Raw genomic sequence first — 26467 nt, forward strand, 5'->3', positions numbered from 1 at the left:
TTGGTGGAGTTTGTGGAGAGATATTTCATCTTCGTTGCCAACATCCTGTTTACCAGAAGTGTTTCTGTGTCATTTTCCATAAGCTGTGAAACAAAATCCATGAGGTCACTCCCTTAGAAGGGAAAAAATGTTTTCTGTGTCTTTGTTTTCCTGGTTTTGTGTAATTTATACAAGGGCATACAAGTTGATTTTAAGATGTGGAATTGGGAGGGAAACTCATTTGGGTAAGAACTTTGAAAGGTTCCTTATCATTTGGATAAGAACTTTGAAAGGATCCCCATTTCTAGTCATCAGGATGTGGATGTGCATTTCTTAAAATTATGACGTGCTGCATCTTGAGACGTGGACCTCTTCTTGGGAGGTGAGGGGGAGACATTATTTTGTCTACCACAGCTTGGACACCATGCAAAAACATGACAGGCGACGACACACTAATTATGGGAAGCAGAATTACTGGCTGATGGGCCTTGAGGCTGTGTGTAGCAAAATGACAGGACAATCTTGCAGTAACACTTTGCCCGTGAAGAGAAGGGGGTTTTGATTGTGATACATACTAGTATATAGGAGTGAACAGTAAAAGAGGAGCATTTGGCTACTTGATTATAACAGAGTTATGAAGTACTGGATTTGGAAAAACCTGGTTTTTGTAGAACAGATGGAATGAAGACCTAAACCGAGCATTGCCTACTTAGCCCCTGAATTAACAGAGTCCAGTCGAGACAAACCCCTGGCAACAGAAGTTCAAGGGAGAAAAAGGAAGCATCTTGGGCTAGGATGAGCTGACTCCCTGAGAGTGAAGGAGAGGCAGCCTCCGTTACCAAATACCATTTCTGCCTGGGGCTTTCGCAGCTTGCAGTGTTCCTGCCCGGGCATGGCACCTTATTGTTTTGATAGCAACCTCATTGTATTTTCACCAGCTTATTACTTGAAATGATAAGACAGCCTGTCCATTTGCTGCTTCCCAGCTATGATATATTTTCCTAGTGGTTTGGTTTTAAAAATAAATAAGGTTTAATTTTCTACCTACCCCCCACCCCCCTCGCAAAAAAAAAACAAAACATCCAAATAGCCACAAAAAGTCTCAGCTCACTTCCCTGGCCCCTGGAACCCAGCATCTCCTGCCCAGAGGCAGCTGTGGTCTCTGGCTTCGTGATGAGCTCGCGGGGGACATGGCTGCAGTGCCAGTTCAGCCACCATGGGTAGCTTTTTCCCAAAGACGAGGCATCTGCTTGAGGCGCACCTGGAGTGGCAGGGGCTTCCAGGCCAGGGCCCAGACAGTTTTCCCGTGGCAGCTGCTGCAGCCTTTCTGCACAGGAGGGCTCAGGGGTAGGAGCGGCTTGACGCAGGTTGGTCCCTGGAGATGAGTCAGCATTTCAGAGGTACTGCTGACAAGCATGGGGGTCGGGACAGACCTGAGTCCAGCAGGTCATTTTGGAGAGAGAGAAGCTCCCAGGATTCAGCAAAACCCCGGGAGCGTCCGTTGGCGGATGCTGCACCAGCGGCAGTTGTGAGCATGTGAGACTCCGGGCAAGGAGAGGAGGAAGATGGAGATAGTGGCACAGGGGCATGCAGAGGGAGACCGAGGGTCACCTGCTGCTCTGGCCACTGAGGTGGCTGGATGAGGAGCCTGGCTGGGTGCTGGATGGCACTTTTAGACCTGGAGCCTGGAATGTTCCAGACTGGCCCTGGTCGTTCCTGACTCCCTGGGCCTGCGGTGAGCAGTGGCTGGAGAGCCTGGGAGCTCTGAGCAGGACCTGCTGCAGGGCTGGGTTGGGCTGGTTGCTGTGTTTGCTAAAACGTCTCATCTCCGGCTGGGCACGGTGGCTCACACCTGTAATCCCAGTGCTTTGGGAGGCCGAGGTGGGCAGATCACAAGGCCAGGAGTTCGAGACCAGCCCGGCTAAGATGGTGAAACCCCGTCTCTACTAAAAATACAAAAAAAAAAAAAAAAAAAATTAGCTGGGCATGGTGGCACCTGCCTGTAATCCCAGCTACTGGGGAGGCTGAGGCAGGAGAATCGCTTGAACCCAGGAGGCAGAGGTTGCAGTGAGCCGAGATCGCGCAACTGCACGTCAGCCTGGGCGACAGTGCAAGACTCCATCTCAAAAAAAAAAAAAAAAAAAAAAATCCCATCTTTATTGTCCACAGCTCTCTTGGGCTGGCAGTGGCTCGTGGACACGTCGGGCCAGGGAACATATGGTTGTCCCTTGGCAGGTGCTCAGGGCCGCATTGTCATGCTGGAAGGCATCATTTGGCTCAGAACCAGGTGCCCACTTGTTCTTTTAAATTTGTTTTGTCGTTTAATCTTCGCCTTGGGGAACTTGGCCCATTTTTCCAGGATGAGGGCAGAGAGGTGGCTTTCTGGTTCTGGCAGGGAAGAGCGAGGCTGGAATGGCTCCCCGTTGGCCCAGCCTGTGTCAATCTCTGGGCCCAGCTGGCAGGGGAATGCCCCAGACGGCACTGTCGGGAGGCACAGAGGCCCAAGCGGTCTGGCAAAGCCGGGTGCTGAGCCAAGGAGCCCTGAGCTTGGTGCTTCCCGGGCTCCTGGTACCTGCTGAACGTCTCAGGCCGGAAGGGGTCCAGAGGTTTGGGTCATCATTTCCGAGGGCTGGGTTGTCAGCTGGTGTGCTGCTACCCTGGCAGGTGTTGTCTGGAGACGTATGGTCATCATAGCCTGGGGTGGGGGTGCTGCTGACATCCAGTGGTTGGAGGCCAGGGGTGCTGCCCAGCATCCTCCCGGGGCCTGGCACCAACATGGTGAAACCCCGTCTCTACTAAAATACAAAAAATTAGCCTGGTGTGGTGGCCCATGTCTGTAGCCCCAGCTACTCGGGAGGCTGAGGCAGGGGAATCACTTGAACTTGGGAGGTGGAGGTTGCAGTGAGCCGATTGTGCCACTGCACTTCAGCCTGGTGACAGAGCAAGACTCCATCTCAAAAAAAAGCCAATAAAACAAAAAAATAAAACAGGCTCGTTGGCCACTCAGCATCTCCCCACGGGAGTTCCTGGCTCTCCCCAGCAAGGGGTTTCTTGTGGCCAGACGTTTGGATTCCTATTCAGCAAACAAATGCCTTCAGATTGTTCTGTGAGGACTTGAAGCAAAGCAGAGACAACAGAAGGTCCCTGATAAACTCCGGGTGTTTGATCCCTGTCAAAGTCCCGGCTGGTGCCTTCACTGCGGCGGGTGGGCCTGTGTGGGCTTCTCCCATGATATTTAGCTCATGGTGTAAACAGATGGTGACTTTGGCTCTACCCGAGCCATACTCAGCATCTTTAAGTTGGGGGAGTTTGGTGTCTCCAGGGTCAGAAGGTGACTTCCTGCTCTTGGAAGGAGAAGCGGTTCCACGTCTTAGAACATCTGTTCATTTCTGACTTCATTCGACAGCTTGGTTTGAAGGAAATCGTTCTTGAAATGCCCTTTAGAATCGCTTTCTCCTTTTGGACAATCTCACGCCAAAATGAGACAAATTTTACTAAGAATCAATTCTTAACTCTTTTTTCCTTTTAAAAAAATTGAGGTGAAACTCACATATGATAAAATTAACCACTTTAAAATGAACACTTCAGTGGCATTTGTTACATTCACGATGTTGTGCAGCCTCTCCCTCTGTGCAGTTCTAGAACATTCTCATCACCTGAGACAGCCCCATACCCAGTAAGCTTAATCACTTCCGGTCCCTCCTGCCCCTTGCTCTTGGCAACCAGCATGGCTTCCGTCTCTGTGGATTCTGGGTGTTTCATATTGATGAACTCATGATTATGTGGCCTTTCGTGTCTGGCTTCTTTAACTTGGCAGAAGGTTTGTGAGTTTCACGCACGTTGTAGCCTGGTCAGTACTTCCTCTTTTTTTTTTTTTTGAGATAGAGTCTTACTCTGCTGCCCAGGCTGGAATGAAGTGGCACCATCTCAGTTTACTGCAACCTCTGCCTCCCAGGTTCAAGCGATTCTCCCACCTCAGCCTCCTGAGTAGCTGGGACCACAGGTGTGCACCACCAGGCCTGGCTAATTTTTTATATTTTGGTAGAGATGGGGTTTCACCATGTTGCCCAGGCTGGTCTCGAACTCCTGAGCCCAGGCAGTCCACCCACCTCGGTCTCTCAAAGTGCTGGGATTACAGGCACGAGCCACTGCACCCAGCCTACTTCCTCTTTATGGCTGAATAGTATTCCATTGTATGAATGGAACATACTGGGTTTGTCCATTCATACATTGGTGGATGTTTGGGTTTCCACTTTGGGTTATTGTGAATAATGCTGTGGTGAGCATTTGTGCACAAGTTGTGTGGATGTATGTTTTCAATGTTTTTGCATTGCACCTAGGGATAGAATTCTGGGTCATGTGTTAATTCTATGTTGAGCTTTCTGAGGAAGCAATCCTTAACTCTTAAATGAAAGTTCTGCCTCCTGACAAGAATGCACTTCCTCAGCATCTCAGCCCACAACTTCTTTAGGCTGGTGTTGGGCTGGCTATGTTGGTGTGTGAATACACCTTCCTGGGGCACAGTGGGGCCTGTTATGATTTCAGGCTTCCAGAAGGTTCCATCAAGCAGAGACATGATGAGCTGCATTGGAATAACATGGAACAACTTAATGGTATTAAATCCTGAATTAGATTCTAACTTCTACCTTAGGATACGAGCTTTATTTTATACATGAAATCAGGAGAGAACATTTCTTAATCAGTGTTATTGAGGATTATGTGATTTTACCATAAATAATAAATGTGGGAGTGACATTGAGAAGGAGGTTTTAGGTATCTTCGTAGCTTCATTTCTCCTCGTTTCTTTTCCCCCCGTTCATTTCTTTATTTTTAATTGCAATAAACTTTATAAAACGAACTGTCTTGGCCATTTTTAAGTGTGCAGTTCAGTGGCATTAAGTGCATTCACATTGTTGCATGGGCGTCACCACCATCCACCTCCAGAACTTCCTCATCTTCCCAAACTAGACTCTGTCCCAATTCAACGCCACCTCCCCACAGCCCTCTCCTAGTCCCTGGCACTCACCATCCTACTTTCTGTCTCTGTGGAGTTGACTGTTCTCGGGACCTCTCGTAAGTGGAAGCAGACAGTATTTGTCCTTTTGTGACCGGCCTCTTTCACTCAGTGTGATGTCTTCAAGGCTCATCTGTGTTGTAGCGTGTGTCAGGGTGTCTGTTGTTTTTAAGGCCTCTTTATTTCTTGTGCTACCTGAAGTTGGGTGTTTTCAGTAATAATAATGTGTAATGTTTATCCTAACTCATCTAATGCTGAGGGTCTGGGGATGTGGTTCTTTCGTGCTCTCCTCCGTATCTTGTGACAGAATAATTCTTGTCATTTCTAGGATTTTATAATTTAGGAGACAAGGAAGGATGTTAAGTGAATAAGGGTGCCTTGGAAACAGAATAATGCAGCAAGATAAAATGGCATTTGTATTTGAATGATCTGAAGCTCTAGAAGCTTTTCAGAGCTTTTAACGTGCTCCTCATTTGCCTGCTGATGGGCTTCCCAGGGCCTGCCTGTGCGTTTCCATTTGATTTGTGCTTGGCCATGGGAGAAGTGGTTTGCTGTTCTTAGCAGATCCCGGCAGCCTCTCCAACAAGTTAAGTGACTTGCCTGGGACCTGCAGCTTGAGTTCAGGGTGGATGACAGAGTGAGACTCCGTCTCAGAAAAAAAAAAAAAAAAAAAAAAAAGGAGTAGAGAGTAGAATAGTGGTCACCAGAATCTGGGGAGGTGAGGAGGAAGAGGGGGTTGGGGAGAGATTGGTCAAAGAGTACAAAGTTACAGTAGGATGGCAGGAATAAGTTCTGTCGCTCTATTGTACAGTAGGATGACTATGGTTAATAATATTGTATATTTCAAAATAGCTAGAGGAAAGGATTTTGAACATTCTCACCACAAATAAATGATAAATGTACAAGTTATGGATATATTAAATACACTTACTTGAGTTTTACACCATGTCTAGGGGTCAGGACCAGGCATCGGGACCAGACACTGGGGCAGGGTTGGGGTGGGTGCTAGCTGCCGGGGGTACTTGTCTGAGGCTAAGACTAGGTGGGACCAACAGGGGAGGATGTGTGAGGACCCACCTGCAGCAGCCCGAGGGGATGGCAGTGGTGGGGTACAGGGTGCGGACTTGGATTCCAAAGAGGAGAAACCAGGGAAACCAAGCTGTGGGTTTCTTGGGTGTCAGTAGGGCTCCTCCTTCTCCATTGTCCAGCCAGTGGCACAGATGGGGACAAGAAGGACTAGGAGGCTGGCTCTGCCCTCCCCACCCCTGACCCCGGGCAGAGCTGCACCCTTTACCTTGACTGCAAGGTCAACACAGGACTTTGTTCCTGAGGCATCATGAACAGCACCTGGGCCTTTCTACAGTCCAGCTTGCTGGAGATGCTCGTGCTGGGATGAGACTCTGCTCTCCTGGGTCCGAGGCTCACTCTTCCTCTCATGGCTTGACATCCTGAGATGCGCCGCGCACCCAACCCTGAAAGTGCGTGTCCCCTTGTTCCTGTGACGCGAACCTGCATTCATGAGACACAGGTCCTAGATTGTTGCCCAGAAAGGAGAAAAGCCACACGCCCTCAGGTAGCAGGATCAACACATCGCACCTGTTGTCTGGCCCCAGTCTGGTGTCTAAAACAAAACAAAACACACCCAGAAGAGAGAGAGATGCACACAGCCACTTCAAAGTTCCCTGGCTTTGAATGGGAGCCACCAGGAGCCACCAAGCAGGGTCTTCCCTACCTGCTATGAAGGCCTCGGGAAGGACAGGCATGCACCCTGTGTCTCTTACCGGCTGGACAGCAAGCAATGCCCTGTGGATGTGATCACAGCCGGCCACGGGGGATGACTCTGGACCCTGAGGGCATCATGGGCTGCCCTAACCAGGTCTCGAGGGGCGTTGGTGAAGGGAGGGTGGAGGAGCCCCCCAGGCTGTGGTGCATGGGGTGGTGACGGAGACTCACAGTGAGTCAGTGGGCCCCTGGTTCCCACCCGGCACTGGCTGCGTCTCCAGCTGCCTGTGGCTTCATCTCACTGGGTCATCCCCAAGGCACCAGGTGGGTCACAAACTGGCCTTTCCTCCTCCATGTCCTCAGCAGACCCTCCCATGCCAGGGCTAGGGTCCTCTTGGACCATCTCCTCTGTCCATCCCATCCACCATCGCTGGAGACTTGGCCTCAGGTTAATCTGGGCCCTGCCGCTCAGCCCGAGTCACCTTACCAGGCACATTCAGCTTCTTTGTGCCTTGGTGTCCTCACCTGTGAAGGGGCCAGCGATGGTTCCTCGTGGTGCATGGGTCCTGTCCACACCGCTGCGGACATTTCCCCTTCAGCCACCCCCACCGCCCTGCACCAAGATCCCACGAGGCCAGCAGCAATCGGAGATCCACCCACCCCCTGCCTCCGTGCCCGTGTCTCCCCGCTACTCTGCATTCCTGGGGTTGACTAATGTCCCCCCAAAATTCACATCCACCCGGAACCTCAGAGTGTGATGTTATTTGGAAATAGGCTCTTTGCAGCTGTAATTGAGGTGTTGACATGAGGCCGTACTGGCTTCCGGTGCAGTGAACAGAAGACAGAGCCGTGACAACACGGGGAGAGCCATAGCCACTTGACGCAGAGGCAGAGGCCAGAGGGGTGTGCCTAGGAGCCAAGCGACGCCAAGGACTGCTGGACCCCCAGCCCCCAGGGAAAGAGGCCCGGAGCAGACCCTCCCCTGAGCCTCCAGGAGGAACCAGCCCTGCCAACGTCTGAATTTCAGATCCCTGGCCTCCAAAACGGAGAGAGTGAATGTCCTGTATTGGTGACGCAGTGGCGGCCCTTTTCTCTGGCAGCCCCGGGAGCTGATGCCCCCCGTCCGCACGCCTTGCCAGCCTTGCTGCTTTTCGTGCGTTGTGCTCTCAGGAGGCCTGTCCCCTTCACTTTGTGTGGCAAACTCCATTCTTCCTGGGAAACCCACTCCCCTGTCTCCTGGGACCGTCCAGCATTGGCCGCGCTGCTCTTCACTCACAGCCGCCAATCATCTGCCACCGAGTCTCGGAACTGCGGCACTGTCCCCTGCCCCCTGAGGGCTGCCCGCTCCTTGAAGGCCATGATGTGACCTCTGCCCCCACTGCCCCACAGCATGAGCTCACCATGGGGAACACGATCGCGGATAACCATTATCTGACTGCAAAGTCTTTCACGAAAGTCAGGGGGACTGGACAGGTCCCAACCTCCGTGAAGACCCAGAAAGTTCCTTCCCATGACGTGGTTCAGGTTTGTACAGCACCTGCCAGGAGGGCCCCACAGCCTCGCGCTCTGCCATCTGCTCTGTCCCCTTCCCACGTCTCAGCCACAATGAGGTGACTCACCCTTCCCGGGAAAGCAGGGGATGGCACTTGATTGCTTTTGAGGTGCCGCGGAACCACTCCAGGCCTGGGAGGAACGCCCGGAGCATGGGCAGAGAGAGTGCTGGGTGGGCACTGTGCCTCCCAAAATCAAGCAGACCCCAAACTGTGAACGGACCTGTACTCATGCGCAGAAATGAAACCACGGGGACAGTGCGAGGCAGAAAGTCATCATCACCTAAAGGCCACTCACGCACAGAAATGAAACCACGGGGGACAGTGCGAGGCAGAAAGTCAGCAGCACCTAAAGGCCACTCACGCACAGAAATGAAACCACGGGGGACAGTGCGAGGCAGAAAGTCAGCAGCACCTAAAGGCCACTCACGCACAGAAATGAAACCACAGGGACAGTGCGAGGCAGAAAGTCAGCAGCACCTAAAGGCCACTCACGCACAGAAATGAAACCACGGGGGACAGTGTGAGGCAGAAAGTCAGCAGCACCTAAAGGCCACTCACGCACAGAAATGAAACCACGGGGGACAGTGTGAGGCAGAAAGTCAGCAGCACCTAAAGGCCACAGACCACAGCCCCTGAAAACTGTACAGGTCCCAGACCCAGGGAAGGCTGGAGGCCACCATGGTGCAGGGGAGCTGAGTGTGGTGTGGGGTCCTGGGACAGGAGAGGACAGTGGGTGGAAATGAGGGAAATCTGCAGAAAGAACAGGCTTCGGTTAATAACCTATCAATACTGGCTCGTTCCTTATGACAAATGCTGAGGCCAGGGCCAACGGCTCACACCCGTGAATCCCAGCACTTTAGGAGGCTGAGGTGGGAGGATCGCTTGAGGCCAGGAGTGCAGGACCAGCCTGGGCAACATCGCACGGCCTCACCTCTACAAAAAACAAAAACAGAAAACGCAGCCAGGCATGGTGGCATGCTCGTGTAGTCCTAACTCCTCAGGAGGCTGAGGCAGGAGGATCACTTGAGCCCAGGAGCTCAAAGCTCAAGGCTGCAGTAATCACACCACTGCATTCCAGCCTGGGCCACAGAATGAGACTCTGTCTCAAAACAAACAAGCAAAAGACCCCCAAACCTACCATGCTATTGAATAACGTAACTCATAGGGGCCTGGGTGTGGGGTCTCGGGGAACCCGCTGTATTAGTAATTTTTTTGTAAATCTAAAACTGTTTCAAAATTAAGTTTTATAAAAAACAAAACAAAACAAAAAACAAAATCAGCAACGCAAACAGAACCGCTGTCCACAGTGCCGATAGCTCTCTGGGCTCATGTAGAAACTTTTTTTTTTTTTTTTTGAGATGGAGTCTCACTCTGTCGCCCAGGCTGGAGTGCAGTGGTGCCGTCTTGGCTCACTGCAACCTCCGACTCCAAGGTTCAAGTGATTCTCCTGCCTCAGTCTCCCAAGTAGCTAGGACTACAGACGTGCACCACAACGCCCCACTAATCTTTGTATTTTTAGTAGACAGGGTTTCGCCACGTTGGCCAGGCTGGTCTCGAACTCCTGACCTCTGGTGATCCGCCCACCTCGGCCTCCCAAAGTGCTGGGATTACAGGTGTGAGCCACTGCTCCTGGCCTAGTTCTTGTAACCTAACATCATGTTGTCTTGATCTATCTCTGCCAAAAATGGAGGTTTGTGCTGCTGTGTGGTTTGGCTGCATCATATTCCATCGTGGGGATAGGCTGTCCTTGGCTCAGCATTCCCATACTGGTGGCGTTTAGATGTGTGTGTCTGAAGGCTTAAGCTGCAGGTTGGTTCAAAATCCAACCCAGACTACTTAAGTAAAAAGTAATTTCACCGTGGCCCGTGGTCTCGAAGGAAATTGATGTTGGATTAATACTAAGGCACTCGTCGTGTTCTCTAGCACACTTCATGGTCGTTAATATTTAATGCTATTTTCTATCCGTTACGTCATCGTTTTATCCCTGAGTGAACATGGATGTCCCTAGAATATGGATCTTGTTCCGGGGTGTTTCTCTGTGTTGGGCCTTCCTGGGCTGCCCCCAGGAAGGCCCCAGTGCTGGAGCCTCCACCCAACTTGTGGGGGTCAGAGTAGCTCAGGGCACCCCAAGAAGGCCTGGGCTTTTAGCTTAAAATCAGTATGGCCTTTGCATATTGGGCCAGAATAAACACATCCGTGTGTGGTTAAAGATAAAAGCATGTTTCATAACAACTGCCACGAGGAAGTAAACAGTACCCTATCTGTATTATTGTAGTGGACCTTAAAAAAAAAAAGTCAAACAGGCACAAAAAAATAGCTTACATGAAAAAATGAAGTCTCATTATGCTGTTTGTGTCAATGTTGATGTTGGAGTTAAAGTGACACCATACTTCTCTGGCCCCTTTGCCTCTCCCTCCCTCTCTCCCTTCCTCCTCCCTCCCTCTCTCCCCTCCTCCTCCCTCCTTCCCTTTCTTCCACAAATGTTTATCCAGTGACTTCTGAGTGCCAGGAACTGTTCTAGATGTGATGGGTGCAGCAGGAACAAGACCTACAGGTTCTGGGTCCTCAGGGACTCATGGGGAAAGAAACAGATATAAACAAATAAGAAAATCAGAGCCCTAGGCCGGGCACGGTGGCTCACGCCTGTAATCCCAGCACTTTGGGAGGCCGAGGTGGGTGGATCACTTGAGGTCAGGAGTTTGAGATCAGCCTGGCCAACATGGTGAAACCTCATCTCTACTAAAAATACAAAAATTAGCCGGATGTGGTGGTGTACGTCTGTAATCCCAGCTACTTGGGAGACTGAGGCAGGAGAATCACTTGAATTTGGGAGATGGAGGTTGCGGTGAGCTGAGATCACATCATTGCATTCCAGCCTGGGCAACAGAGCGAGACTCCATCTCAAAACAAACAAACAAACAAACAAAAAACAACAAAACAAACACGGAGAGCCCTGCCACTCTTGTGCAAGAACTGAAGTTGGGATGTGGCAGATGGGAGTGAGGGGCTCAGCATGGAGGGTCCTCCAGTGAGGGACCCCGGGGTGTGGTCAGTGTCAGAAGGAGGGCAGTGCTCCAGCCAGGAGATGTGCAGAGGCCCCAGGGCAGGAAGAGCTGTCACAGGATGACAGGGACAGACCACAGGACAGAGGGCTGTGTATTTTATGCTGGGTGCCATTAGAGGCCACAAGGGAGCAAGGTGGTGAGGTCAATGTTTTAGGAAGACCACTCTGGCTGCCACATGAGGATGATGGTGGAGGGAAACTGAGGCTGGCAGACCCCAGGGGTGTTCAGCACGTGGCCAAGCAATGCCTATGGGTCATAGACTATTTTTAAGACTTTTCTTTTTTGAGGGGAGACAGAGCCTCACTCTGTCCCCCAGGCTGGAGTGCAGTGGTGCAATCTCGGCTCACTGCAACCTCTGCCTGCCAGGTTCAAGCAATTCTCAAGCCTCAGCCTCCTGAGTAGCTGAGACTACAGGCACATGCCACCATGCCAAACTAATTTTTTGTATTTTTAGTAGAGACAGGGTTTCACCATGTTGGCCATGGTGGTCTCGAACTCCTGACCTCAGGTGATCTGCCGCCTCGGCCTCCCAGAGTGCCGGGATTTCAGATGTGAGCCACTGAGACTGGCCTATTTAAAAAATTTGTAATTGTGGTAAAATACACATACGTTTACCACTTTAACCATTTTTAAGTGTATGGTTCTGTGGCATTAAGCACATTAGCATTGCTGTGCGGCCATCACCACCATCTATCTCCAGAACTTTTTCATGGTCCCAAACTGAAACCCTGCACCCGTTAAACAACAGCTCCCCAATCTGCCTCCCCACCCGTGGCACCCATCATTGTACTTTCTGTCTCTATGAATCGAACTCCTCTAGGGACCTCCTGTCAGTGCAGCCTCACATGTGACCGGCTTACTGCACTGAGCATCAAGTCCTCAAGGTACATCAATGTTGCAGCGTGTGTCAGAATTTCCTCCCTTTTTAAGGCTGGATAATATTCCATTGTATGCATGGACTACATTTTTTTTTTTTTTTTTTGAGACAGAGTCTTGTTTTATTGCCCAGGCTGGAGTGCAGTGGCATGATCTTGGCTCACTGCAACCTCCACCTCTTGGGTTCAAGCGATTCTCCTGCCTCAGCCTCCCGAGTAGCTAAGATTACAGGCACGCACCACTACGCCCAGCTAATTTTTGTATTTTTAGTAGAGACATGGTTTCACCATGTTTCCCAGGCTGGTCTTGAACTCCTGACATCGTGATCCACCCACCTCGGCCTCCCAAAGTGCTGTGGTTACAGGCGTAAGCCACCACGCTTGGCCGGACCACATTTGTTTTATCCGTTCATCTGTCGGTGGACGCAGGTGACTTCCATGTTTTAGCTCTTGTGAATAGCGCTGCTGTGGACGTAGGTGTGGTTGACTCAACTTTTTCTTTTGTTACAAAAAGTATTGCATTTCTAGCAACCCAAACGGTACATGCTAATTGTAAGACAGCTGAATAACACAAAATGAGCAGTAAAGTAGAAAGGTGGTTCTCTCTCTCCCACCCCATCCTTTTATATCCTTTGTAGGAGTCTCTGCAGCATCCTTCCAGAGTTTTCTTTTTTTCTTTTTCTTTTTTTTTTTTTTGAGATGGAGTCTCGCTCTGTCGCCTAGGCTGGAGTGCAGTGGCGGGATCTCGGCTCACTGTAACAAAGCGTCCCAAACCTAGTGGCCTCTAGCTCTGGTCATATTATCTACTCACAGTGCGGCCAGGCTTAGCGCGGGGCTGGTCTCTGCTCTGTGGTGTCCGGGCCCTCCCTGGGGTGGCTTGAGCCTCAGCAGCCCGGCAGGTCACATCTGGGGTCTGGGGATTCCACTGGCCGGGGCCCTGGACGAGAGTGCTGCCTTCTCCCCGACGTGCCCTCTCTAGTGTGGGGTCTGGGCACCAGGAGGAAAGAGGCAGAACCTTCCAGCTCTCTTGGGGCCTGGGCCAGCAACTGGAGGACGTGTTTCCTGCTACATCCTGTGGGACCCAGCCGTCTCAGGGCCACCCTGCTCCAGGGCAGGGCAGTGGAGGCCCCCTTCGGAGTGGGAGCAGCTGGGGTCGGGGAGGGAAGGAACGCACTCTCTGAGGCCGTCTCCCACCATGTCCTTTGCCTTGGACCTTTTGGCCTCATTTGTGTTTTTCCCCACTCCTTCTTAAAGCCACTGGTCCTCTGCCTCTGGGCTCTGCGGACACCCTCTGGGCTGCTCCTTCCTGCTCCAAGGTGCTCTGTGGGAGTTGCTGACAGAACTCTGTAACCTCGAAGGGCTCTGGGTTTATTTCAGAGCCAGGGGCGTCCTCCCCACACCGAGGTTGTACAAATATTAATTTCATATTCTGAGTCCTGACTTGCCACACTGTCCTGAGGGCCACCTGGCAGAGCAACAGCACCCAGGGCATGACCCGGGTGTCGTTACTGGGGTGGGAGCTGGGCGCCCCCAGCCGGGCCCACGTTTCTGGGTGTGAAATTTGGCTTCTGCCTCCGTTTTCCTCACCTGTGAACTGGGGGTGATGCTGGTTCTGTTAGAATCTCTTGGGATCTTGGGTCCACTGCACCTGCACGCACCTGTGGCTTCTGCAGTGGTTGCATTTCTTTGTTGTTTAGACAAATTACATGACTCCAGGTCCCTCCCAGATGTGACTGGTGGCTCCTGGTGCTGGGAAAGTGCCGGGTGCGGAGCCACCTGTTGCTCTCGTTCCGTTTCCTCTTGGGATCCCCGCGTGCCACCGTGCCTTGTTGGGCGCGTTGCCGGGCTCAGGGTGACAAGGTGGCCTCTGGGCCTCATCACCCTCCAAAGGCCCAGACGCTTCCTCACAGTCCCTAGAATGAGAGGGAGGAGGGCTTGGCCCTCTCTGGCTCCCTGCCCGGCTCCTGTCCTCCTGACAGGGGCAGTTACTGAGGCCCAGGACTCTGAGGGGTGACAGGGGCCCCACGCTCCATGGAAACCAGGGTGGGAGCTCTTGTGGGGGCCATAGGCAGGGGGCCTCATGGGGTGGGGGCTCCAGGAACACAGAATCCGAGCCAGGCCTGGAGGACCTGGAGTTGGCAGGCTATTCTGCAAATCCCACCCCACATCTGAGCCCGGGCCTGGAGGTGGCAGGTGAGGGCCCCTGGGCAGGGGCCGCCGCTCCGTCCCTGGGAGCCACTGGTACCCATGGCCCACCCCTTGAACGTCTCGTCCGATTCTGGGCCTGGAACCGATGATGCACGTGCCTTTGCAACCAAGGCGCTCCACCGTCTTGGCATCAGACTCCTAAGTACCTCACTTGATGATGTGTTTACTGCTGGCTGAGAGGCCGCTGCGTGTCTTTGTAGAGCGGTGCTCCTCAGTGCCTCCTGTGTGCTGGGCATGTGGAGTTGCATGGGGTGCAGCCGAGCTAAGTGGGACCCTCAGCACAGCACGTTGGTGGGGATGTCCCCTGGGCAGGACCAGGGCGGGCTTGCTAGGCACTGCAGAGTTTGAGCTGAGCTGCAAGGACAGGAAGAACTGTTGGGAAGTTGGGCAGGGTGGGATCCCTGGAGGCCAGGGCAGGTGCAGAGGAGGTAAAAGGGGACTTCAAATCCTCATGTGGCTGGAACCAAAGCGTGTGAGGAGTTTCAGGCAGTGAGGGGCTGAATCCCGGTGGTCGTCAGGGTGCCCTGCTGAGCGCTTTGGGGCCCTCTGAGGGCTTCGGAGCCAGAGAAAGATGTGATTGGAGCTGTGCTTTAGGAAGCCAGGGCAGGGGTTAGGGTGCTGGAGGAGGGAGGGTCAAGGTGGTGGTCATGGGGGGCAGGGGCCAGGGTGCTGAAGGAGGGAGGGTCAAGGTGGTGGTCATGGGTGGGGAACGGGGAGTGGGATGCCCAGGCTCTCTTCTCCTTTGCCAAGCATGCCTGAGGCTGCTCCTGGGATGGGGCCTATAGGACCTGTGACTCCCACAGCGGCTGAATGACCCTGACTTTCCTTGTGTCTGCAGATGGCATCCATAGCGTCACGGCCTTCTGCACCCTGCGTGTCACCATCATCACGGACGACATGCTGACCAACAGCATCACTGTCCGCCTGGAGAACATGTCACAGGAGAAGTTTCTGTCCCCACTGCTGACCCTGTTCGTGGAGGGGGTGGCCGCGGTGCTGTCCACCACCAAGGACGACGTCTTCGTCTTCAATGTCCAGAACGACACTGACGTCAGCTCCAACATCCTGAACGTGACCTTCTCGGCACTGCTGCCTGGTGGCGTCCGTGGCCAGTTCTTCCCGTCGGAGGACCTGCAGGAGCAGATCTACCTGAACCGGACGCTGCTGACCACCATCTCCACGCAGCGCGTGCTGCCCTTCGACGACAACATCTGCCTGCGTGAGCCCTGCGAGAACTACATGAAGTGCGTGTCCGTGCTGCGCTTCGACAGCTCCGCGCCCTTCCTCAGCTCCACAACCGTGCTCTTCCGGCCCATCCACCCCATCAACGGCCTGCGCTGCCGCTGCCCGCCCGGCTTCACCGGCGACTACTGCGAGACGGAGATCGACCTCTGCTACTCCAACCCGTGCGGCACCAACGGCCGCTGCCGCAGCCGCGAGGGCGGCTACACCTGCGAGTGCTTCGAGGACTTCACTGGTAGGTGCCCGGGGCCTGCGGGTGGCCGGGCTCACCCTGGCTTTGTGCACATGTCCCCAGGTCACGTGGCCGAGGTCTCGGGTGGTTTCCTCTGTGTACTTCCCTCTGGGGAAAACGGTTGGAGGATGGGCGCTGGGCCCAGGTGTGGGCTCCACGAACCTTGAGAGGATCTCAGTAACGGTACTTTTTTTTTTTTTTTTTTAACCTTTTTTGAGATGATCTCACTCTTTTGTCCAGGCTTGAGTGCAGTGATGCAATCTTGGCTCACTGCAACCTCCACCTCCTGGGTTCAAGCGATTCCCCTGCCTCAGCCTCCCAGGTAGCTGGGGTTGCAGGCACACGCCACCACGCCTGGCTAATTTTTGTATTTTTAGTAGAGATGGGGTTTCACCATGTTGGTCAGGCTGGTCTTGAACTCCTAACTTCAAATGATCCACCCGCCTCAGCCTCCCAAAGTGCTGGGATTACAGGCGTGAGCCACCGTGCCCGGCCAGCAATGGCACTTTCTTTTTTTTTTTTTTTTTTGAGACGGAGTCTCGCTCTGTCGCCCAGGCTGGAGTGCAGTGGCGCAGTCTCGGCTCACTGCAAGCTCCGCCTCCCGAGTTCACGCCATTCTCCTGCCTCAGCCTCTCCGAGCAGCTGGGACTACAGGTGCCCGCCACCACGCCCGGCTAATTTTTTTTGTATTTTTAGTAGAGACGGGGTTTCACCGTGGTCTCGATCTCCTGACCTCGTGATCCGCCCGCCTCGGCCTCCCAAAGTGCTGGGATTACAGGCGTGAGCCACCGCGCCCGGCCAGCAATGGCACTTTCTTAGCCAGCTCGGGGCTTCCCTGACCGTAGCCCACGGCTTACTCACCTTTCCTGCCCGACTTAACTGCCTGCTTTAGGAGAACAGTAGGACAAGGTTACAGGGTGAGATCCACTTAAAAGAAAACCTAAATGCATGAAGTGACATGAGTTGCTTTTAAGTGGCTCTCAGGTTAAAGTACTTTATTCCAGATTGCAGGCTTAATTGGTTAGTGTAAAACAGTGGAACCAGGTGGAAATCACTGAGCCATTACTCATTTGGGTCTTGAAATCTTGTTTTTTTCATGCCTCTCTGTCACCGTAGAAATTTCGTGACTCATCCTCCCACCTCTGAAGATGCTCTTTCCTTGATACCTCCTGACTCATCACCAAGATGAATTACTCCAAATGTAGCCAACGGTGGTTTTTAAAAATAAAGAGCCACCCCGAGAGCGGTACAGAAACACACGTTCTCTGCATCTCAGCCGCACATCTTGCTTTGGTCTTTGATCGTCTGTTCCATAAAATGACGGCTCATTTGAAAAATGAGTTCACAGTGGTCCCAGTGGTGAATAGTCTGTCTTTTTTTTTTTTTGAAAGCTCTCTGGGATTAGGCAGGATTTGGTTCATACCGGAGATAACTTTGAGACTCTTCCATCGACTGTATCCTCGATTAATCTGTTTAATATAAACACCTGAGCAATCGTTAGCTGCTCGTTAGCAGCACATAGCACAAGTTTATCGAGCTTATAACAAGGGTTTGAGGTATTAGCAGGTATTTATCAGGCAGGAAGAGCGCAGGGGAGCAGAGAGAGAGAGGAAGGATGGCTTCCAAGGTTCTCTGCATCAGAAGTGGAGGGAAAACCACCAGCGTGGGTGTTGGCAGCCCGATGCAATGGGGCTCCCAGCTCTGACCTCCTGCACCCCAGGTTGGTGGCCCTCTGGTCATATGGCAGGTGGAAGGAAGGCACTGTGGTCACCTGCCCCATGGTGTTCCCACGCCTGCTAGTCTGTGGCTGTCTGTTGGTGCCGTCTGGGTCTGGGGCTCTTCCCCTCGCTGTCTCTCACTGAGTGCTAATCCTAAATTCCTGGCTATACTGGGGCTCGGCTGTGGGCAAGGCAGGCAGGCAGAGGCGGCGGGAGACCCCCGCCTCCCACAGCCCACACCTGCGTTGGGTTTGGGGGTGGAGACGACTCCAGGTATGAGCAGGCCTGAACCAGGCCCCCTCCCCTGCTCTGAGTTTCAGTGGATTCCTGTTCTGTGTCAGCTTCCCCAGGTCCCCTTCCTCCGCTTTGCCCCTCACGGCCTTGAGCGGGCTGCTCTGCCTCTCTGAAGGGCCAGCTTGGATGTAGCAGCAGCCAGCACGGTCAGCGCCCCTTCCCCAAGCCAGTGCCGGCCATGTGCCTGGGTCGGGGGTCGCTTCGTCGACTTTCCTGCTTCAGATGAAGAAGCCGTGGCCGCGAGTCCCTGGGAAGGGGCCTGTTGCACTCCCAAGAGTTGGCAAGGACGCCATCGTTACTCCGCAGATACTGAGTACCTCCTGTATGCCAGGCCAGTGCACACAGCCAGACCTCCCCCAGCCCGTTCTGGGGGGTGACCAAGTTCATCTGTGCCGTTGGCTCTTCCATGGGTAGAGGGGACCGTGCAAGCACCCCCCACCTCTGGCTTTGTCAGACAAGTCAGGAGCCCTAGGGTAACGTCTAATGTGGCTTTGAGACCTGGCATCGGCCTCCCAGGCCGCCAGTCCAGGCTGCAGGAAGCTTGGGGCTGCACTGGGCAGGGGTGGCCAAGGCCCCTGGGGACCCTTGGACCAGCAGATCCCCTCTGAAGATGATTGACCCATTGGGGGGAAATCCACCTTCTTAGCTTCTCAGGTTTTCTTTTCATCAAGAGAGTCATTTTTAGAAAACTAATGACTGGGGAACGGCCAAGTCTGTCATCACCAATAAGACCCACTAACATGTAATGATTGGCATGAGACTAATTTGAATCTCTTTGGGTACCAAAATTATCATATGTATTTCCCTCGGAGATAAGGCTAATTAAGACTGATTATTTCTACTCCGTCCCTCTTCCTCCCCTTTTCCCTCTTTCCCTTTGAAGCGCTCCTTTTTCTGCGTGGAGGTAATTGAGCTCATTTATTCACGATGAAAGTGGGGCTGTCGTCAGAGGGGTTTTATTACTTGCTCCCTGGTAAGCCGAGCTCGGGGGCCTCATGGTTGCAAGGTTGGAATCGGCCCAAGTGGCTGCTGAAAGCCCCTGGCTTCCTGTGTTGCGGGACAGGAGACAGCAGGAGCTGGATGAAGGAAGTAGCAATTAATTTCAGGAAAACTCAACAAATTTGATGCTGGAGAAAATACAGCTCTCCCATGTCCCTGAAATCCATTTTGGCCTTAGAGAAGTCCAAGACCCCAGGGTCTGTGGATTCCCCTGATCTTTGCAGGGAAAGGAGGGCTGCCACCCGCTCACGGTGTTGGGACTGGTTGGGGTCTGCAGCCATCCCATTCTCCGAAAGGGACGAGGGCAGGAAGCCTCAAGGCTCCGGCATCTTAGATGTGCCTGGGACGCCCTCCCAGTTTCTCCGCTCCGCAGAGAGTCCTAAACAACCGTGAGAGGCAAACACAGGCTCGTGTTCCTGGGTTCTCAGCCCCTCGGTCTTTTTGTAAACATTGTAGTTCTGCTTCGACCTGGCCCCTGTGGGTCCAGACACAGGGCCCTGTTCCGTCTCCCCTCTGCACCTGCCATCCCTTCATCTGAAACGCGTTTCCTCCCCATCCCTCTGCCCATCATGGGCCTCCCTCAAAATCTGTTTCAGCGGCTGTACTCTGCTCTGAGAAGGTTCTAGAAGTTTCCCAACCTCCTCGGATGGATCATAGGTTTCCTCCCTTGAAGCTTCCCGGGTGCCTTGCTTATGCTTTTGTTGGTCCACCCCCATGCTGGGTGTGGTTCACACACTTCCATGTTTCTGTCCCCCAGGATGGCAGGGACTGTAGCTGATGGGTGTGTGTGTGTGTGTGTGTGTGTGTGTGTGGAGACAGTCTGTGTCACCCAGGCTGGAGTTCAGTGGTGTGATCTTGGCTCACTGCAACCTCTGCCTCCTGGGTTCAAGTGATTCTCCTGCCTTAGCCTCCTGGGTGGCTGGGAGTACAGGCATGCATCACCACGCCCGGCTGATTTTTTGTATTTTTAGTAGAGACTGGGTTTCGCTATGTTGGCCAGGCTGGTCTCAAACTCCTGACCTCAGGTGGTTCTCCTGCCTTGGCCTCCCAAAGTGTTGGGTTTACAGGCATGGGCCACTACGCCTGGCTGGACTGTAGCTAATGTTTAGTGAGTGCTCTGCTCTGCTGGTTACTGCTCTAGATGATTCTACACGTATTTCTGCATTGACTTCTCGAGGCAGCTCTATGATCCCATTTTATAATGGGGTTATAGAAACTGGGGTACAAGACATCAAAGCATCTAGCCCAGGGGTTCTCCATTAGGGGTGATTTTGCCCCCAGGGACGTTCGACAAAATCAGACATTTTTGGTTGTCACAGCTGGTGTTGGGGGTGCTGGTGGGATGAGTCCAGGAATGCTGCTTGACATCTGTAGTGCACAGGACCGCCACGGCAGAGAACCGGCTTCAGTGCTGAGAGCAAGGACCCTGCTGGCCCTGTGGAGGGTGGGGTCAGGATTCAAACCCAGGCATTTTGGCTTCCGAGCTGCAGCTGTAGACCCTCGAGGGTTAACGGCCAGCCAGGTTTACCAGCTTAGATCCTTCCTCTTGCATCACTTGTTTAACAGCATTTTGTAAAAGGCTCCTTCTGTGCTGGTTGAAAGGGGCAGTGTGATCGGCGGTACGCAGCGGCCCGGGAGGGGCTTTGCAGCTGTTAACCTCGCACCTGAGGGGCTGGGAGGACGCTGTTCCTTCCCCACAAGAAACCTGACCTCCTTAAATCAGAACTGGCCTTAGGACTCGGTTTTGAATCCTGGTGCTGCTCTTGGTGTCTCCTCTCCCTAACTAAACAATTAGAACCACTCATTACTAAAATGGGAACAGGCTGCTCACGGTGGCTCACATCTGTAATCCCAGCACTTTGGGAGGCCGCGGCACGTGGATCACGAGGTCAGGAGATTGAGACCATCTTGGCCAACACGGTGAAACCTTGTCTCTACTAAAAATACAAAAAATTAACCGGGTGTGGTGGCGCATGCCTGTAATCCCAGCTACTCGGGAGGCTGAAGCAGGAGAATCACTTGAACCCAAGAGGCAGAAGTTGCAGTGACCCGAGATCATGCCACTGCACTCCAGCCTGGGGGACAGAGCGAGACTGTCTCAAAAAAAACTAGGAACGGTACTCGCTACTGGTGACCAAGAACGGAAGTCCTGGGTTCTGCTCTCGGCCTTTCCCATGTATCTGTGACAACCCAGGAGGTGGGACAGTTGTCATCCCAGTTCTGTCAACACCCAGGTGCAGCACCAGGCAGGCAGGGCCAGGATCCGACTCAGGGGATCTCTCGTGAGAGGTGAGTTTCACAGCCGCTCCTGGGAGGGTCAGATACCCGGGGCCTCCAGCCTCTTCCCTCTGGTTCCCTGGAGGGTGTCCCCAGTACCAATTTCAGATATTCCCTGCTCTGATCCTGCTTCCTCTCCCCATCCCTCATTTCAGCCCATGGGCTCATGGTGGATGCCCCTTGGCCCCACGTTCAGCCTCTTGCCATGACCTAATGACTCTGCCTCCCCAGCCCAGCTCTTCTCTCTGCTGCCTGTCCCTGTTTTCATGTTACCACCTTGGTGGGGCCTTCTCCTGCCCTCCCTGCCACCCTCGTCCTGCCCTGACGATCCCTTCTTCATGGAGCGCCCAGAATGCCTGGTGAAGCATGCATTTGTCACATCAGTGTTCAGGCCTTCCTTGGGTGACTGGTGCTCCAGTGTAAAGTGCAGTCACTGGGCCTGTGGCACTCAGAGGTCTAGCCTCACCCCCGACTCCCCAGGCTCAGGTCACTCTGGCCTTCGGGACACACACTGGCCTCTCTCACTGTGGCGCTTGCCCCTCCAGCGCCCCTTCCCCCAGGTCTTCCCTGAATGTTCCTTCCCTGTCCCCACCCTTCTGTCCTCCCTGCAGCCCTCACCCCCGTGGCGGTGTTTGCTTGTCATTGTCACCTTCCTCCCTCTGCACTAGATGCAGACAGCAGCGTCCTCTGCCCAAGAGAACATGCTCGCGGGCCTGCAGCAGGCACCATGTGCAAACGAGACAAGGCCCGCCCCTCCACGTAGGCCAGAGATAATGCCCTCGGGGCCTGAAACTCATTCTGTGTTGTGGTCAGAGCTGCCTGTGCTGCCTCTGGTGCTGAGCTAGGAGGAACGGGACCCTCCAAGCACGCACACTTCCCTTCCCTGTCTCCTTTGCCCCTTCCTAGGGGATGCCGAGGTACATCTGACTTTGTCCTGCCCATGTGAGCACTGGCTAAGCTCCCACGTGGGTCCGCCCTCGTGCTCATCACAGCTGTGAGTGGGAGCGTGGGCTCCAGGCCTCTGGGCATTCCCGGGAAGCACTTCCCTTCCTCATCTCTCTCCACACTGTGAGCGGGTGATTTATCATTACAGTAACGTCTTCGTCTTCCCATGGGGCGCATTCCTGAGTGGCAGCTCTGATATCACAGGAAAGGCGGGTTTTTCTGCAAGGCTGAATATTTTCGAGGGGGATGTCAACAAGTCACTTTCACTCACCTCATGTCTGGGTAAAGGCAGACCCGGGTGCCCCTCCTGTGTGCGCCAGTGGGCCGGGGCTTCCTTGTTAGGGTTGAGTTTATTCTTGATCGCCTGCTTTTAGGACCCCAGGGGCTGCGAGAATAATCTTTTTTTTTTTTTTTTTCCCTTGAGGTGAGCCTCGCTCTGTTGCCCAAGCTGGAGTGCAGTGGCACAACCTTGGCTCACTGCAACCTCTGCCTCCTGAGTTCAAGCAATTCTCCGGCCTCAGCCTCCCAAGTAGCTGGGATTACAGGCATGCACCACCACGCTTGGTTAATTTTTGTGTTTTTAGTAGAGACAGGGTTTTCCCATGTTGGCCAAGCTGTTCTCGAACTCCCGACCTTCTGATCCGCCCGCCTTGGCCTCCCAAAGTGATGGGATTACAGGCATGAGCCACCACACTTGGCTGAGAATAGTTTTTACCAGGCTATTGAGCTCAAAGCCTGCCAGTGGGGGCCATCTCTGGGCCCTGTATGCCCACGGCACCTGGACTTCTGGGAGCGTTGGGTGCTCCCTAGCTGGGGCGTTAGCTTGGTTTGGGAATCAGGAACCCAGTAGGTGAGTAGCCCTTGGGAGCGCTTCAGTGCTGCTGGCTTTGAGCTTCATACCAACTCCCTAGGCTGGGACAATAGCAATTGGTGGGGAGGGGCCTCACACAGGACAAGGTCAGGGTCCCCAGCTGTCCCTGCGAGGGCCTCCTGGGGCCAAGGACAATCTGTGTAGGTTCAAGGACAGAGAAACTTTTGGTGTAAAAATATAATCACCTGTGTGCTCATGGGAAAATCTTAATAAATTCTAGCCCTTCTGCGATTCTGTTGTAAAATGTGTACATCACTCCGGCTGTGAGTTTTATTTTGGGTTCTCTTTCTCTCTCTTTTTTTTGAGAGAGTCTCGCTCTGTTGCCCAGGCTGGAGTGCAGTACAGTGGTGCAATCTCGGCTCACTGCAAGCTCCGCCTCCCGGGTTCACACCATTCTCCTGCCTTAGCCTCCCGAGTAGCTGGGACTACAGGCGTCCACCACCATGCCTGGCTAATTTTTTGTATTTTTTTTTAGTAGAGATGGGGTTTCACCATGTTAGCCAGGATGGTCTCGATCTCCTGACCTCGTGATCTGCCCGCCTTGGCGTCCGAAAGTGCTGGGATTACAGGCGTGAGCCACCTTGCCTGGCCTATTTTGGGTTCTCTTATCAGAGTCATGGGGTTTCCGTCTTCATGTGATCTGCTGACGCACTCATCCATCCCAGGCTGCAAGTTCTGCACTTTCAGATAAGGTCCTCATTCATGACTAGCTGTGCCATCACCCTTCGGAGTGACGTCTGCTTAGCGCAGGGTTGCACGTGGGCCAGTGCTCACTGCGGCTTCCAGGATTAAAGCTTCACTTCCAAGTATTCCTAGTAAAGTCGCAGTTAGTCCTTAAACTTGAGAGTTAATTATCATTCAAAATGAAAATCATTACATAACCTATAATTAAAATCTCAAATAAAGCAGAAACAGAATCCTTTCTTGGGAAAATGTGCTTTTCAGATAATTCAGGATTACTTCAAGTTTTCCTCTCCTTAGTGCTTCTCAAGTCTTTTGCATTTGGCTTTTTCTACAGAGTCTAGGTTTTGAGATTTGCCATGTAAAGCTGGGGCATTATTTCATTTCTGGGTAACTGTTTTCTGTTAAAATCGTGCCGGGGGATCGGGGTGTGGGTAAACGTAGCCAGATATCTCCTGTTCTCCACTCAATTTCTTCCCCCAAAGCTGGGGCTTTTGATAAACAGAATTAGTGTCCTGTGTGGGGTGTGCAGGCACAACCCACCAGCACTGGGGCCCTGCACGGTCCTCACACCCTGCAGTCCTTCTCCGGCTTCCGTGAGCTTCCTGGGGCTGCTGTAACCAATCGGCACAAACTGAGTGGCTGAAGACAACAGAAATCTATTGTCTCAAGCCAAGTGCAGTGGTTCACGCCTGTAATCCCAGCACTTTGGGTGGATGAGGCAGATGGATCGCTTGAGGTCAGGAGTTCAAGACTAGAGCCTCTGTAATCCTAGCACTTTGGGAGGCTGAGGCAGGTGGATCACCTGAGGTCAGGAGTTCGAGACTAGCCTGACCAACAGGGTGAAACACCGTCTGTACTAAAAACACAAAAATTAGCCAGGCGTGGTGGCAGATACCTGTAATCCCAGCTACTTGGGAGACTGAGGCAGGAGAATTGCTTGAACCTGGGAAGCGGAGGTTACAGCGAGCTGAGATCGTGCCACGGCACTCCAGCCTGGGCAACAGAGCGAGACTCTGTCTAAAAAAGAAAAATTCTCTTGTCTCACTGTTCTGGAGGCCAGAAGTTCAAAACCAAGCTCCCTGCAGTACTGTGCTCTTTCTGAAGGCTTTAGAGGAGGACCTCTCCTGGCCTCTTCCAGTTTCTGGTAGCCCCAGGTGGTGTCTGACTCACGGATGCATCATTGCATTCTCCGCACTGCAGTCTCCCTCTTCACACTGTGTTCTTCTGTGCACGTCTGTCTCTGTCCAGGTTTCCCTCTCATTGTAAGGACACCGGTCATTGGATTAGGACCCACCCTAATGATCGCATCCTAAATTGATTACCTCTACAAAGACCCTATTTCCAAACAAGGTCACTTTCAAGAGTACTGGGAGTTAGTGACTGAGCGTATCTTTCTGGGGACACAATTCAGCCGTGGGTGCTCCTTAGCTGGGGAGCTAAGGAGTTTGGGAACCAGGGCTGTTGGCGCTTCTCACTGGCCTGCCTGTCGCGTGTCTGCGAGGGCCACAGACCACTCCAGGGTGGGAGGCAGATTCCTGTGGTGTGTTTACCTTGAACGCTAAGCATAGGAGCAGAGGCTTTCCCGTGTCCCACCCGGACAGCTTGGAGGTGGGCAAGCTGAACTAGGTGTAGAATGTGAGTCAGTGAGGAACAAACATCTGCCCAGAAATATCTGGCCCACGATTAGAAAAGTGGCCTGAAGACGAGCCGCACTCAATAGAAACCTCGCTGTGGTTTAAAGCGCATGCTGCTCCCTGTGACTTCAAAGTCTGTGCTGTTGAGGGCAGACAAGGCTGCCTGGCCGGGCTGGCTGCAGGTCGTGGGCGTCTGTGCGTGCACTGGAGGGATGCCGCTTCTGCAGAGAGAGTGTGGGCTCGGTGACAGCAGGGCTGGGCACACTGGCTCACCCCTGCACGAGTTTCCTGTGGGCGCTGTAACGTTTCCACACATGAGGGGCTTAACGCAGCACGGATTCCTTCTTACTGTTCTGGAGGGCAGGAGGCCTGCAGTCAGGGGCATGGGCGGGGCTGCTCCGGGAGGCCCTGGGGAGGGCCTGCTGCTCTGCCTTCCTCAGCTGCTGGAGGCCACCTGGTCCTTGGCCCCTGGCACCTTCCTCACCTCACTCTGACCCCTGCTTTCACCACTGTAGCACCTTCTGCCCCTCATCCTCCCACCGCTTACAAGGAGCCTTGTGATGACTTTGGGGCCACACAGTAATGCAGGATGACTGCCCCGTCTCAAGATCCTTAATCACATCTGCAAAGACCCGTAGGCCATGAGGTCACACATCCCTGGCTTTCAGAGATGAAGATGTGGACACCTTTTGGGGTCCATTATTTTGCTAACCACAACCCCGGCTGCTCTTGGCGTCTCCTCTCCCTAATTAAACAATCAGGACCACTCACGCCTGGTAAATATTTGTGGAAGGCATGCGTAGTGAGCAGGCCCCACCTTCGGCGCTGTGGTGGGGGTCTGGCAGTCCCTGCTGTTTATAACCAGCCACGACCTGGACCCAGGGCTGCCGGGAGCTGCTGGAGAGTCTGAATTGAGCCTCTGCCCTGAGAATAATGACCCAGACGACCTCGGGGGCGAGTGTTCTCTGCTCTCTCACCCGCTTCCGGTCACCACTTTCAAGCCCTTTCTCTGGTGTGGACAGACAAAGCCGCCTCTGTCCTGCTCCTGGGGGCCAGGGGCCAGGTTGATCACACACCTCTGGCTTGCCAGGGCTGGGTGTGGTGGGGTTACACTTATCAGATGAAGCTGGCTGGACATAGTGGGGGTAGACTTTG

At 53.3% G+C, this 26467-nt stretch overlaps 1 protein-coding gene across 2 annotated transcripts in view; it reads left to right on the top strand.

The window, feature by feature from the left end:
• The window catches only part of CELSR1 (cadherin EGF LAG seven-pass G-type receptor 1), a 180743-nt gene that overhangs the window by 56993 nt on the left and 97283 nt on the right, over positions 1-26467 (top strand). For both annotated transcript variants that reach the window (XM_055253952.2, XM_055253950.2), the window contains exon 2: positions 15255-15893. In XM_055253952.2, the coding sequence (XP_055109927.2) occupies positions 15255-15893 (639 nt within the window). The remainder of the gene's footprint in view (positions 1-15254; positions 15894-26467) is intronic.

This window comes from Symphalangus syndactylus, chromosome 18 (genome assembly GCF_028878055.3).
Source record: "Symphalangus syndactylus isolate Jambi chromosome 18, NHGRI_mSymSyn1-v2.1_pri, whole genome shotgun sequence".
In the NCBI taxonomy this organism is placed as follows: Eukaryota; Metazoa; Chordata; class Mammalia; order Primates; family Hylobatidae; genus Symphalangus; species Symphalangus syndactylus.